Consider the following 16,203-nt stretch of genomic DNA (forward strand, 5'->3'; position numbering starts at 1 on the left):
TTTCTTCAGTGATCCATTGGTTGTTCAGTAGTATGTTGTTTAGTTTCCACATGTCTGTGTTTTTTTCAGTTTTTTTCTTGTTGATTTCCAGTCGTACAGCATTGTGGTTGGAGGAGATGCTTGATATGATTTAAATTTTCTTAAAGTAATTAAGGCTTGATTTGTAGCCCAGGATGTGATCAGTCTTGAGAAGAATGCACTTGAGAAGAATGTGCATTCTGTTGCTTTTGGATGGAATGTCCTATAAATATCTATTAAGTCCATCTGGTCTAATGCTTCCTTCAGGGTCTGTGTTTCCTTATTGATTTTCTGTCTGGATGATCTGTCCATTGCTGTAAGTGGAATGTTAAAGTCCCCCACTAGTATTGTGTTATTGTTGATTTCTCCTTTTAAGGTTGTTAGCTGTTGCCTTATACATTGTGGTGATCCTATGTTGGGTGGATAAATATTTAAAATTGTTATATCTTCTTCTTGGATTGATCCTTTGATCATTATGTAATGTCCTTCCTTGTCTTTTAAAATATTCTTCATTTTAAGGTCTATTTTGTCTGACATGACTATTGCTGCTCCAGCTTTCCTTTGATTTCCGTTTGCATGGAACATTTTCTTCCATCGTCTCACTTTCAATTTATACGTGTCCCTAGAAGTGAAGTAGGTCTCTTGAAGACAGCATATATATAGGTCTTGTTTTTGTATCCACTCAGCCAGTCTGTGTCTTTCGATTGGGGCATTTAGTCCATTGACATTTAAGGTAATTATTGATATGTATGTTCTTATTGCCATTTTATTAATGGTTTCGGATATGTTTTTGTTGCTCTTTTTTTCATCCCTTCTCTTGTTCTCTCCTCTTATGGTTTTATGACTCTTTAGTGTTGTATTTGAGTTGATTTTTCTTGTTTGTGTATCAATCGTAGATTTTTGGTTTGCAGTTACCCTGAAGTTTTGATATAGGGGTCTATATATGTATGAGCTTGTTTTAAGTTGTCAGTCTCAATTGCAAGTGCATCTCCAGTGTCCTGAATTTGTATCCTCCTCCTCATGATTTCTGATTTTTGTAGCATAATTGTGCATGGATGATTTCCTATCTTTACTGTATATATGCTTTTACTGGTAAGCCTTGTCATTTGTGGAATTTTTGTTTTTGGTTGTGGCCTTTTCTGCATAGAGAAGTTCCTTTAGTATTTGTTGTAAAGCTGGTTTAGTGTTGCCGAATTAGCTTAGCTTTTGCTTATCTGTAAAGCTTTTGATTTCTCTTTCAAATCTGAATGAGAGCCTTGCTGGGAAAAGGAATCTTGGTTGGAGGTTTTTTCCTTTCATCATGTTAAGTTTATCATGCCACTCCCTTCTGGTTTGCAGAGTTTCTGCTGAAAAATCTGCCGATAACCTTATTGGGTTTCCCTTATGTGTTATTTGTTTCTTTTCCCTAACCACTTTCAGTATTTTACCTTTGTCTTTAATTTTGGTCAGTTTGATTAATATGTGTCTCAAGGTGTTCCTCCTTGGGTTTATTTTATATAGTACTTGTTGCACTTCCTGGATTTGAGTGAATGGTTCCTTTCCCATGTTAGGGAAATTTTTGGCTATTATCTCTTCGAATATTTTTTCCTGTCCCTTTCTCTCTCTCTTCTCCTTCTGGCACCCCTATAATATGGATGCTGGTGCATTTAACATTGTCCCAGAGTTCTCTGAGACTCTCTTCATTTCTTTTTCATCTTCTTTTCTCTTTTCTGTTAGCATCAGTGATTTCCACTAATCTGTCCTCCACCTCACTTATTCGTTCTTCTGCCTCCTGTATTCTGCTATTCGTTGCTTCTAATGAATTTTTTATTTCAGTTATTGGATTTTGCATTTCTGCTTGCTTAAGTTTTAAATCTTATATTTCTTTGCTCAGTGTTGCCTGTAAATTATCAATCTATGCCTCCAGTTTGTTTCCAATGTCTTGCATCATCATCAGCATCAGCAGTCTAAAGTCTTTTTCCTAGGGGCTGAGAATCTCCAGATTACTTAGATATTTTTCTGGAGGTTTTTCTTTCTCCCTTATCTGAGCTACAATTCTCTGTCTTTTCGTTTTTATAAGTTTTTGGCATGGTGTCATTTCTGCAGACAGTAGAGTTGTAGCCTCTCTTATTTCTTATGTCTGCCCCTTGTGGCTAAAGTTGGAAGCAGGGCTTGCTGTAGGCTTCCTGATGGGAGGGACTGGTACCTGCCCACTGGTAGGTGGAGCTGATTCCTATCCCTCTGGTGGGAGGGGCTTTGTCTGTGGGTGAGATTAGAGGGGGCTGTGTGCCTGGGGGGATGTCTTTAGGCAGCCTGTTTACTGATGGGTGGAGCTGTGATCCCACCTGGATTGTTGTTTGGCCTGGGGCTTCTCAGTGCTGAGGGTGGGGCCAGACTTTCCCAAAATGGCCACCCCCAGAGAAATGCATGCTGATGAATCTTCCCAAGAGCTTCGCCTCCAATGTCCTTCCCCCAGAAAGAACCACTGCCACCCCCTGTTTTCCCAGGAGATCCTCCAAGAACTGCAGTCAGGTCTGACCCAGATTCCTATGGAGACTTTGCTTTGCCCTGGGACCCAGTGCAAATGAAAGTCTGTGTGTGCCTTTCAAGAATGGGGTCTCCATTTCCCCCAGTCCTGTGGAGCTCCTGCATACAAGCCTCACTGGCCTTCAATACCAGATGCTCCGGGGGCTCTTTGTCCCAATTCCAGATCCCCAGGTGTGGGGATTTGATGTGGAGCTCAGAACTCTCACTCCTGTAGTTGAGTCTCTTTGATACAGTTTCCAGTTTGTTGGCTTCCCACCTGGGAGGTGTGGGGTTGCTAATATCATGTAATTGCCCCTCCTTCCTCTTGATGTTGGCTCTTCTTTGTCTTCTGAAGTAGGATATCTTTTTGAAAGTTTCCAGTCCATTTGGTTGAAGGTTGTTCAGCATTTGGTTGTAATTTTGTTGTTTTTATGATGGAAGTTGAGCTCCAGTCCTTCTGCTCTGCCATCTTAAATCTCTTCCCTTAATCATGTATCTTCTCTCATCTTTCCTACTATGCTCTTCCTACCCTCCTCCACCACCAACATCCTTCCTTTGGATTGAAAATATGATATTCTTTCTTCCTCCCTACCTCCTTTTTTTCTTTCTGTCTGTCTCTCATTCTTTTTACAGCTGCATCAGCAGCATATGGAATTTCCCAGGCTAGGGGTTAAATCAGAGCTGCAATTGTAGGCCTACATCACAGCCACGGCAACACCAGATCTGAGCTGCATCTACAACCTGAGATGCAGCTTGTGGCAATGCTGGATCCTTAACCCACTGAGTGAAGCCAGGGATGGAACCTGACTATTCACAGAGACCATGTTGAGTCCCTTGCCTGCTGAGCCACAGTGCTAACTCCTTAAATATGATACTCTTTATTCACCTCTTTTGTACTGAGTCTCAGCCCCAAGAAATTATCTTCCTACACAAAGCCTTATTTCCAGTAACAGGACTTTTTATACCAGGTGATTTAATTTTGTTTTTACTGGAGTTCCTGTTGTGGCTCAGCAGTTAACAAACCTGACTGGCATCCATGAGGTTCAATCCTTGGCCTCGCTCAGTGGGTTAAGGATCCAGTGTTGTTTAGGTCACAGATGTGGCTCGGATCCCGCTTTGCTGTGGCCCTGGCATAGGCTGGTGGCTACGGCTCTGATTGGACTCCTAGCCTGGGAACCTCCATATGCCATGGGTGTGGCCCTACAAAGAGAGAAAGACAAAAAAAATAGTTTTTACTAGACTACATAATAAATTGGCTAAGTTACTAAAGTTAAAAAAACATTAATATGTTTTCATTCTAGGTGTACTTCCAAGAATTTCTTGAGAATTGAAGAATTTACTTCCCCACAGCTGAGAATGTTGCTGGCAGACAGTCCTACTGACAGCCTTCTTTCAATATCTCCTCCACTAAAGAGTGTTCAATTACTCTAGATCAAAAACCCTCCTAGGGTGGCATGTGTTCAGTGACTCATGTACATGGGGCAATAGAGATGCAGTGCCCTTGCCTCAATTTGGAATAACTCGGAAGGACCACTGTAAATTTAAAACAGCTTGACCTGTCAGCATTGCCATCTTCTCCTTCTGCCTAATCTGGCTTCTTTCACTTCTCTTCCACAAACATTGATCCCAAAAGCCCTCCCTGATAGAATTTCTGCATGGCAATTATCTCAGAATCTGCTGCCTTTGGAATTCATATGACATGTTCTTAATTAAGTGTTCCTCTAGTATTTACCAACTCTCTCAAGGAAGAAGGGACCCCAGCAACACTTTTAGGCAAACTTGGACTGGTTCTTTGCTTGGGTGATTTGCATAGTAGGCTCATTTGCTCAGACTGTGGCCTTGAGTATTTGGGGAGAAGAGCCAGGCATGAGTATTTTAAAAATATTGCTAGCAATTCTAATGTGTAGGTAAGTTCAGGAACCACTGGCCAATATCTTTGCTACTCTTCATCATGTCTCTCTACCTCCCTGGCCTTTCTTCCTTGTCAAAGGAACCCTTCCTAGCTCTTTGACATTCTTGTGTTTGATTTGAGGAATAGTTTTATTTAATGCTCATCGGAGAGTCATGCTTATTCCACCTTGAGACCAATGAATGACTTCTGCCTCCTTGGCTCAGATTATGGCTCTTTTTCTCCATTCTTCAAGATCTCCATGATTAATTTGCACATTGCATCTTTCCCAGAGAACTAGTGTAGTGTAGTTAGAATTATGATTTGACAATAGATGAATCAACTTAACATGCAAAAAATAGTAAAAGACAGTATATGTCAAATGAATTATTTTGTTATACCATTTCATTTTATTTTACCATTAGGAAGTCAATAGTTATAATAAATTATTTGAGAAAAATAAAAAGTTATTAAGCAAATGAATGCTGAAACAAAAGAACAGACTAATAGCTCTATCTCTGTCCTGTCTGTGTTGTGACATCTGTAAATTCTGGGATAGCTGGCTACTAGCTTTCAGTACACAAGAAAGGTACATTTTGAAGCTTCAATCTAAGTAGTGTCTTTTTGATTATATATGTGCTGTTCACTTTTCCAAGTTATGAATTTAATATTAGAGACCTAACATTTATACTGTCCTTCACAGTTTATAAAATATCTTCAGTTCAATTATCTCATTTGACATTCTCCAGTTGTGCTGAGTGATTTAATAAACTGGGTGATACTGGCATTAAGTTCTTGTACAGAATGTAATCGTGATTAAGAAAAAGCAATTTGATATATTTGCCTCTATGCCCTGTACATCCAGTTATTAAGGCTTAATGTTGCATGATGACCTAATTTTTGAAAGATTCCTATACATGCAGTCAAAGAGTTTAAGAGGAATGGTACTATTAAGGAGGAAAATATTAGAACGTGGATTTAGAATTAGGTGAGCCAAGCTAAAAGAGATAATTCTACTCACATAGCAGAGTTATTAAGTCTGCATTTTTCATGCCCAAGTCCACAAGGAAAATCTCCAAAGTAATAAAGTTTGATCTCTTTAGGATCTATCATTTCCAGGCAATTTAATCAATTTTTAGAATTTCTGTAGTTCCAAGTTTCCTGGATATACTTGGATGTTCTTAATCTTGGTGATTAAGGAAGGAGAGTTGACAGGTATTGAAGCACTCTGGTCACTGTGGTTTGGAATCATGGACTGCTTTGCTTCAATGAACTTGATTAGTAGAGCCAAAGGCATTATATGAAACCTATTTAATACTGCTTTTAATAATGGTAACAGAGTTTAAAACATAGACTGCAGAAAACTAACACAGAGATTTTCTTCACCTTAAAGAGGAAAGTGAAATCTTTTATCAAGGTTAAGTGTTTATGTTGAAAAGGCAAAGAGCATATATGTATTATAGAATCTTAAAGTTCTAATGAAAGTTCCAGTCAAACCTTGTCAGTAATTTTTGAGAAAATAAGAGATGACATTGAAAGTTAAAGTGAAAAAGTTTTTTGAGAGGGAAAGCATTTTCTTCTTTTGTAAATTATAAAAGAACATGGGTATGTAGCTAAAGATGACTGTGTCTTAATGACAATAGCTAACAATAGCTAAATTTCATGGCCTGTTTACTATGACCCAGGTGGCAGGTGTTGTCATCCCAACAGCCCTGTGATGTACCCCTGTTTTACAGACAAAGACACTAAGACACCAAACGAATGATCAGACAGTATGACACCATTAAAGGGCAGAAGCAGGATCTGAACCCAGGGAGAAACACGCTGACCTGTGCCTTCTGGGAAAGTTTAGTTTCTCTTCCAGGCACTTGAGGTTGTTGCAGTGCTCTGGCAGGCCGAAAGTTAGTATATTGGAAAAACAGACTAGCTACATTGGGTAAAGGAACAGAATCAAAGATTCATCTTTCTTAGTCGAGAAGAAAATGAGTTTCTGCCAGCAGACTAAATGTTCCCCCAGAGCCTTAGAAATGTTACTTTGATTTCCAGAATTGTTCAGCTTACAACTTGAAAATGAAACATTTGGGCCAGAGATGGCAGGCGGGTCTCTGTCAATGAATGAGAGACACCATTGATAGTGGCTGGGAATGGAAGGATGCTTCCAGCGGCTTTCCAGGCCCTGGGTCAACAGGGCACAGTGCTGTCTGCCTGGGACTGGGAAAGGGATGGATGAGTAAGAATGCTAGGAATGTACCAGTCTTGGTGCCAACAGTCAGGGAAAAGGACTTGGTGAGTATAAGGAATGATTAAAGCATTCCCCTCTCATTGGGGGTCTCCAATTCCCCTCCCTCCCACATAAATCTTTACCAATATTCTCAGTGTTTCATAGGATATGTTTCCTTATAAAATATACCACTTATTTTTAAAATTTATGTTGAACTAATTTAAAATTTTAACTGAGGTATGTAAATTAAAGATACTCGACTCTCGGCATCCCCAAACGACAGTCCTGTGTGGTGTACCTAACGTATCAAGGACAGCATGCATTAGTGCGTCTTTTCCTTTGTTCACTCAGCCCTGTGTTTTTTCACTCAGTGCCTGCTCCCGCCGCCAAGTGATAGAGATAGTGTGAGTTCAGGAGCCAGACGGTTGGGCTTAACTCTTGGCTCTGGCACTTACTAGCTGAGTGTTAGTGGACAAGCCTCGTAACTTCTGCTCTGGCTTCTCCATCTATAGAAAGCGGGGAAAGTAAAAGCAACTTTATATACCTTAATATGTGTTTTGTAGATACCAAGACATTCTGACACTAGCGTTTTACTGTTGTTACCAAAGGCGTCAGTGCAGAGTTTCCACACAACTGTAATGGAGCAGGATCCTATGGGGCCTTCGTGGGACAGACGCCCCCCGCAACCCCCAAACCCACCATGTCCTCTGCCTGCCTCTTTTTTTTTTTTTTCTTCTTTTTTTTTTGTCTTTTTGCCATTTCTTGGGTCGCTTCTGCGGCATATGGAGGTTCCCAGGCCAGGGGTCCAGTTGGAGCTGTAGCTACCGGCCTACGCCACAGCCACAGCAATGCAGGAATCCGAGCTGTGTCTGCAACCTACACCACAGCTTACGGCAACGCCGGATCCCTAACCCACTGAGCAAGGCCAGGGATCGAACCCGCAACCTCATGGTTCCTAGTCAGATTCGTTAACCACTGTGGCATATGGAAGTTCCTGGGCAAGGGGTTCAATTGGAGCTGCAAGTGCAAGCCTACGCCACAACCATGGCAACAGCAGATCCAAGCTGCATCTTCAACCTACAAAGCAGCTTGTAGCAATGCCAGATCATTAACCCACTGAGCGAGGCCAGGGATTGAACCTGTATCCTCCCAGACACTAAGTCAGGTTCTTAACCTGTTGAGCCACAACAGAAACTCTTATTTAATTTCTGAGCCAACCTGGAGAGTGGGGAGTTGGTTCTTTGGGATGAGTTCACCTTCTTCCGCCCAGGATTGCTGGCTTCCTCAATAGTTACAGCATAGCTCCACCAGGCTGGGACTCACTCAATAATTGTATGATGCTTTGTGATCTTAAAATTGTTCATTGTGAGGGGGAAAAAAAAAGCGATGTCTATTAACAGCGATGAAATAGGGTAATTACTCTAAGGATTTAATGAGCCAGTATGCCAAGTGACTAGAGTACTGTCTTTTCACATAAAAAGAACTCAGTATTGTTAAAATTTATCCCTGTCATTGAGTGTGTATGTGTTTATGGGTATATTTGAGCAACAAACACATTTGGTTCAATATAATCTATGAGGCTATATTTTCTCCAAACACAAAAGAAGTCAACTTCAATTTATGTTTATGCGAGGCCTGGGAAGATAGGCCATTGCTTCAGTTTGAATTACTCTGAAGGTCACAGAAATCCTCGTGCATCATATGAAGTAAGTATAGAAGGTGAAAAAGCCCTGGGGCAAAGGAAGACGTTTCTTTCAGTCTGGTTCTTGATACTTTTATTGATACTCAACATCAAGGTGGAGTTAAAACAGGAAGATTTAAAAAATAATCTTGCAAAACAAAAAAAAAACATAATAAAAATAGTCTCAAGTAGCCCCTCCAAATATAGAAACCATTTAAAATTCAAACAGAAAAATTAGAAGATATTCTCATCCGAACCAGTCATATTTCTCTTTTGACTCAGATGTTGCTACAGTAAATGTCTTTACCACACGCAGCCAAAAACTCTATTAGAAAAAAGCAGCAAATTGTAAATCGAACCAGGCAAACTGTCTTTGCCACAAAGTAGAACCTGAACAAATAAACTACCACTGATATATATGGTAACGTACAAGATAAAGATAACATTCTTAAACTTGGGGCTTTTTATTCAAAGTATGTTAGTTGCAGAAAAAGATAAAGAAACAAATTACTGTAGAAGCTGACTGGTATCCGTTTAGTAATTAAGTTCACCATGCATTCCTGAACACAAAAATACTTTTAAGAATTATCCTCAAGGTCAACATGTCCAAATCTTTAAAAATTGGATAAATAAATCCAATATTTTAAATATATGTGTGTGTGTGTGTGTGTGTGTGTGTGTGTGTGTGTGTGTGGCTTTAGAGTACCTAAAAGTATATATCTATATCTATATATAGCTTTAGAGTACCTATATAAAGCTTTAGAATACCTAAAAAAATGTCTGCCTACCATGTTTCTGATTCATAAACATGTTTCTCGTCAAGAGACCTGCTCCACCCCTGCCCATTCCCCATCTAAGATTAGGCCCTTAAAGTAATCAATATCAGAATACCTATGTGGACATATATTTTGTTAAACCATAAAGAATAAATATATTCTCAAACTTTTAAGTCTGTCTGCACAATCATTTGTTGTAAAAGAAATTAAAGGAATTTCAATTACTTTAAATCTACAGATAATCTCCCCCAAACTTATTTCAGCTGCTATAGCATCATCTCTTTCCACCCACTGAATTCTTACCTAGACTGGCTAATAGAGAAAAATGGTAATAAATGTACTTTCATTACCAACCTTACAGAAATGCTAATAATTAATCAAAAAGTAATCCATGGTAAGAATGAATTTGCTGCATCAGAGAGAAAGCTTCGTTACTTTCCTCCTCCAGATGCCTTCTGAAAGGGGTCAGTCAGACGATGTTTTCCAAAAGAAGGATTTTTGTCTGTTGTTGGGCATATGATAGTAAAGCAATTGATAGGTGTTTTATATTTGTATTATCTATTAGCTCCTATGAGTCAAAATTAAGTGACAGTTCAGGGAAGTATGGCGCTCTTAGGTCTTCCAGTTTTTCTTATGAATGTGAAAGTGATACTTTCTCTCTCCCAATAAGGAAAAACTATTCAAATGAACAACTGTAAAACTGAAGGTTAAAAATGAGAGGGGAGGAGTTCCCGTCGTGGCACAGTGGTTAACGAATCCGACTAGGAATCATGAGGTTGCAGGTTCGGTCCTTGCCCTTGCTCAGTGGGTTAACAATCCGGCGTTGCTGTGAGCTGTGGTGTAGCTCGCAGACGCGGCTCGGATACTGTGTTGCTGTGGCTCTGGCGTAGGCTGGCAGCTACAGCTCCGATTAGATCCCTAGCCTGGGAACCTCCATATGCCGTGAGAGCGGCCCAAGAAATGGCATAAAGACAAAAAAAAAAAAAAAAAAAAAAAAAAAAAAAAAAAAAAAAAAAAAGAGGCGAGGAAAAAGAGATCTGTTTAAAAAGGCTTTACTGCTTTTGCACCAGTGAAGTCAATTCATGTGCCACTGACCTAGAGAGACCCTGAAGAGCAGTGTGAACTATGAGTGGGAGTGTCATGTTCACCATGCAGGTCCAGGTCACCAAAAATACATGATTGGAGGTTACTCCCTGCTAAGATGGTGAATTGCAGAAACCATGTCATTATCAGGACTGATTTTTTTTGGCCAATTCTCTTTTACAGTTGCCTGTTTGAAAATGGCAGCAAAACAAACTTAAATGTATATGTCGTCGGCAAAGACATAAAAGGTAAAATTATTGAAAAATCCTTAACAATAAAGAGATGGACCACTGTGGTGCTTTGGGTTAAGAATCTGACTGCAGCTCAGGTCACTGTGGAGGCATGGGTTCAATCCTCTGCCTTGTGCAGTGAGTTAAGGATCCAGCATTGCTTCAGCTGTAGTGTAGGTCACAGCTGCAGCTCGGATTCAATCCCTGGCCTGAGAACTTCCACATGCCACAGGTGCAGCTGTAAAAAACAAAAACAAAAATTTAATATGATTGCTATTACAATTAACTATATAGGAAACTAAGTATGGATTTTAGAATGAGGGAAAAACTCTCATATGCAATAATGATTATCAAAAAATTCATGAAAATTGCTAAAAAGCTATTAGAAATAACACGAGAGTAAAATAAGACAAACTAGATAAATAAAAGTGGATAGATTTTCAATACAGCAGTAAAAGAATCATTTGGAAAAATACTGCAAAAGTGTAATAATGAAATGATTACTTCTTCTTAGCTCTATAAAATTTCCAGGAAAATTTGTTGTGCAATTTGACAAAAAGTTTCTAAAATTTAAGTGTGAACGATAAAGAATGTAGGAAATTTTGATTAGAGAAAAAAATCTTGTGGGGAGTGACTTGTCAGAATCCTTCTAGTATAAGCATGTAGTATTGTGCACAAGTTAAGTAAATGATCAATGGAACAGAATAAATGCTTCGGAAACAGTCACACTTCTGTGGGAACTGTGTATGTGATAAAGGTGTGTCATGACTGGGTTAACAAGTGGTGTTTGTAAAACAGCCCGTGTATCTAGAAAATTTTTTAAAAGTTAAGATTTCTACTTCGTACAAAATAACTTCCAGGTGAATTAAAGAGAGATAACCAAGTGAAAAACAAGAAAGAAAAAAAAATATATAGATGGATAATTTTATAATTTGGAAGTGAGAAGGCCCTCTCAAAAATCTATAATTGAAAATACTGACAGAGTAAACCACATTAAAAAAAAAAAGAAAAAAATCCACATAAATCAAAAGTCAGTAACAAAACACATCATAGACAAACTGTAAGATTAGCAAAAGACCAGGGGAAAAAAAGCATATTACACAAGTCCTTACTAATCAATTAGAAAAAGCCAAATAATTCAGTTGGGAAAGAAAACACGCAATTCAAAGAAACACAAATGACTAATAAACATAAGGAAAAAAGTCACCAACCCATCTCATTTGTAATCAGGAAAGTTATAATTAACATGAGGTTACCTTTTGTTGTCTATCATTTTGGCAAAACTTTTAAACATGGATAATGCCCAAGATTGTTGAAGATGAGGATCTATAGATTTTCATACATGGTGTTGGTGGGAACATCAATCGGGTATAGTCTTCAGTAGGGCAATTTGACTACTCGCATTAAAACTCAAAATGCCTAAGTTTTTACCATGGAATATAACCCATTTCAGAGATTCTAGCATTTTTGTATGCAAGACTTTTATTGGTGATGTTGCATAAGTGATCCAAACCACTAGAAACGACCTCAAAAACATGTATCTGGATGGGGTCCATAAACCACGTTCATAAATACAGTTTTTAAGGTTTTATTACGTCACATGGTTACAGTCATTTTACAGAGTATTTGAAACTACCACTGTGGCCTGACTCAAAGGCTACCTTCCAAAGGAAAAAAGAGAAAGGTCTTGGCTAGATTGTCTCATATTTCTGTGGTTACTATTTTGAGCAGCATAGAATCCTTTTGCCAAAGACAGGAGTTGCTGGCTTTTAGAAAGCCTCATCATCTTTTAGCTAAAAGGCACTTTGAAGTAGCATTAAAGCATTTATCATTTTAGCCATATTTAATTAACTACTGTCCACATTCCTTAATCTAGCAAGTCCACCTCCAAGCATCTCATTTAGAGAAATATTCTCATGTAAAAAGACATGCACAAGGATGTCGACTATAGCATTGTTTGTGGTAGTAGAAAAACTGGAAACAGCCAATTACTTAGGAAATGGTTAAACTCTACGTCCATATTAAGGACTACTATATAGCAATTAAAAAGAATGACGTAGGAGTTCCCGTCGTGGCATAGCGGAAACGAATCCCGACTAGTAACCATGAGGTTTCGGGTTTGATCCCTGGCCTTGCTCAGTGGGTTAAGGATCTCGCATTGCCGTGAGCTGTGGTTCTGACGTAGGCTGGCAGCTATAGCTCCAATTAGACCCCTAGCCTAGGAACCCCCATATGCCTTGAGTGCGGCCCTAAAAGGACAAAAGACAAAAAAAAAAAAAAAGATATGTACACTAATATGGACAAATTTCCAAGATTCATGCCTAGTGAAAAAGATGTTACAGAAAATATGTTAATACAGAATCCTGCTTTCATGAAAACAAAACAAAATGAAATCTTTACAGAAATGTGTGTATAAAAATGCTTTCTTGGAAAGACTGGAAATTACACATCAAATAGCTAAGAGATTTCTTCCTGTAACAGGGTTTCCACTTTCTGTTAATTTGAAAAGTGTCTTCACAAAGGAAATCTAGTCATGAATCACTCTTGGAAAACAGGGAAGTTTTGAAAAACACTATGTTTCCATTTACTGATTGTGAGTATATAAAATCTTGCTATTAGTGCTTAAAAATTATATATGTCTACAAACATACCTCAGAGATATTGAGGGTTCAGTTACAGACTACTGCAATAAAGCAATAAAGGGAGTCACACATTATTTGGTTTCCCAGTGCCTAGAGAAGTTATGTTTATGCTATACTGTATTAAGTATGCAACAGCACTGTGTCTAAAACGTGCATAGAAAATATTATTTTAAAATAGTTTATTGCTAAAAATGCTAATGATCATCTAAGTTTTTGGTAAGTAATAATCTTTTTGCTGGTGAAGGGTTTAAAATATTGCAAGAATTACCAAAATGTGACACAGAGACGCAAAGTGAGCAAATGCTGTTGGAAAAACAGCGCTGACAGACTTGTTCCATGCAGCATTGCCACAAACCTTCAATTTGTAAAAAATGCAATATCCGTAAAGTGTAATAAAGTGAAGTATAATAAAATGAGGTATGCTTGTGTTACAGAGAGTCTGACTGAACATCAGCCATAAGAAAGCAATTGGAAGTGTTTGTTTACCTGAGTGCTGGGAATTTTAAATGTTGTGATGTCTGAATTTAAAAAGATAGTTCAGTTTTTATTTGGATGTATAGCAGCACAGAGGCCGGGTCTAAAAATCCACTTTCAAAGACTATTCCAATTAGCAAATTTAGTAAGTTTCATTATGGAAATTCCCAGAGGCAAGCTCTGGCATTTAATGATTAGAACATTAACAAGAAAATATTGCTTGCAGACTGAAATCAATAGAAAAGTAAGTTTTACTAATATAAAATAATCTTTAAGCAAAAAAACACATGGAGTTAATTACAAGAGGTATATTGTAAAAGTATGATAATGATCATGAAGAATGGAGAAAAATCTAATGAGAACGTTTTCAGGTTTCCTAAAATTCATTTATGATTATAGTATGACACTGAATGATTTTACCAAATTGAGTAAGATGGTTTCCCTTTTCTGTGACTTTATCAGGGTAATGCTGTATTGTATGCTTGAAATTTCTTTAGAGAGATCTTTCACTATCTTTCTTGAAAGAGTAGATCTTCTCACCACACACAGAATAACTATGTGAGGCGATAGATATGTTAAGTAACAGGACTGTGGAAATCATTTCAAGTGTATACATATATCATCACATTGTACACTTTAAATACACAAAATTTTATTTGTCAATTATACCTCAGTAATGCTGGGGAAAAAAATGGTCCAGTCAATGAATAGACGTCAAACCAAGGTGTATTTCAGTAGGAACAGAAAACAATGGCTTTGACAATTGCCTGGGAATTCCCAGCGTCCACTGCAGTTTCCAGGGTCAGTCTAACTTTTTAGTAAGTTTCCTTATACTGGTGCTCTAGCAGAAGGCCCGTTTTAGTCAATATAACCATAAGCACAAGCAGAAGGGAATAGAAGCATAAATGATTTTAAGAATTACAGAGTTCGCTGATGCTATGATGTGATTTGCATACCACCTTCAGTGTAGTCTATTCCTGAGTCACTTGATGTTTCTCTTCTTGATGAGAAGATCCACAGTGGTTCCCTCTGATGCTCACCAGACACGGTGGCTATGCTAAGGGTTTCAATGGTGAACAGTGCAAGAACATATACACACTTTTATACTGTGGTTCTCAACACAGCTCTAGGACTTGGGATTTTTGCAACATTCAAAGCAGCCCAAGTAGAAAAGAAAAAGTTCAAACCAGTCACCAGATCCAAAATTAGCATTTTATTCAGAACGCTGGGGTCAGAGGTGTATCATTTATATTCTGGTACACAATACAGAGGCAAAGCTGTTGTCAGAAGTCTCTCCAGTTTAAAAGCTTTTTTTTTTTCATTTTTTTTTTAAAAACACACACTATAGTAGTGCCACCAGTGTCAGGCCACCCCTTTCATTTCTTGTCTTTCTTTTTTTTTTTTTTTTTGGTACAAATTATGTAAAACATTTGTGCTAAGAACTTTTCTCCCTCCCCAAACAAAAGAAAATTAAAAATAAAAAATTAAAAAATTAAAAATTGAGTATTCTAACTACAGCTCAATAATTGAATCAAATGTCACTTTGTTTTGTAAATACTTTATCCATAACGAAAGATATAAACATGCAAAAAACCTGAATCCATAGTCCAAATAATACATACACATGTTCTGAAGTTTTTGCACTTCTCCATAGACTATGCCAATAAAACATTATGTACACATACCATTTTTACAGTGAAGTGGAAAAAATACAGTAAATAAAAAAGTGTACATGGATTAAGACCAAAATGTGTCTAACATTCTAGTTTATGAAAAAATTCAATTTTGCTACAAATTGGTGATATGAAAACTCCCTTTATTTGCAACCAGCTGCGTAAGTTTTAAGATTTTAGTGAAAAAAAAAAAAAAACCTAAAGTCTAAAACTAGAAATAATATACATTTTCCAATCTCATGGTCTCATCCCCCAAGATAATAAAATTGCTCCATGAGTGGTTTGTTTGTCTGTTTAATTTCATATTTTAATAAAAGCAAATGCAATGTAACAAAAGCATGTTGAAGCATATCATGGTTTAACTTACTGCTCCCGCCACAAAATATTTTGTCTTTTACTTATCGTTTCAGAAATCAGTACCATTAAAGCCTTAAACATAAAACTAATTCCAATCTGAAAAAGGTACAAAAAGGCACATAAAATCCCAGTGCTTCTGTACTGTAAAATTCAAGTGTAACTGAGCTCAGTGTTTTTCCAAACAGCATTGGATCACTGATATTCCCTCTGAGCCCAAATTGGTTTGCAGCCTATGCCAAAGCCTCCAGCAAGCACTGTGCTAGTAGACTACAAAGTTAAAGCCTAGCTTCTGAATGCTTTTTTTGGGAATATCAGTTGAAATTGTTTGTACTTTTCCCAAAACCAAGTTCACCCTGAAGTTCAGTCATCACCTCCACCGTACATGTCAGCGAGCTTCTTGAAACGTGGCCCCCAGTCATTCAGGTAGTCATAGTCCTGCTCACCTCCACTACTGGAGGAATTAAGGGAGCTCAAGGACCCAGCGGTAGAGCCACTGCCTTCATAGTCAAAGACTAGAAGGGAGTCATATGGCGGAGCTGTGGGATCATTGTCAGCAGCTTTAAGACCCTGCAGTTTGGAAGACAAGGAAAGGATGGAGAGAGGGTTACCATTTGCAAATCCACAAGCAGACATACGTGGTCCTATGGGATCAAAC

At 38.1% G+C, this 16,203-nt stretch overlaps 1 protein-coding gene across 1 annotated transcript in view; it reads right to left on the bottom strand.

Moving 5' to 3' along the window:
• Window positions 1-14,711: 14,711 nt before the first annotated feature.
• Window positions 14,712-16,203, bottom strand: part of CDH2 (cadherin 2) — a 232,270-nt gene continuing 230,778 nt past the window's right edge. Inside the window, exon 16 of the mRNA XM_021096205.2 lies at window positions 14,712-16,115. Within this exon, the coding sequence (XP_020951864.1) occupies window positions 15,909-16,115 (207 nt within the window). The 3' untranslated portion in view covers window positions 14,712-15,908. The remainder of the gene's footprint in view (window positions 16,116-16,203) is intronic.

This window comes from Sus scrofa, chromosome 6 (genome assembly GCF_054392235.1).
Source record: "Sus scrofa isolate SSC_HxYL_T2T_F1_AM1 chromosome 6, Sscrofa_HxYL_maternal_Yorkshire_Landrace_v2.0, whole genome shotgun sequence".
NCBI classification, from domain to species: domain Eukaryota; kingdom Metazoa; phylum Chordata; class Mammalia; order Artiodactyla; family Suidae; genus Sus; species Sus scrofa.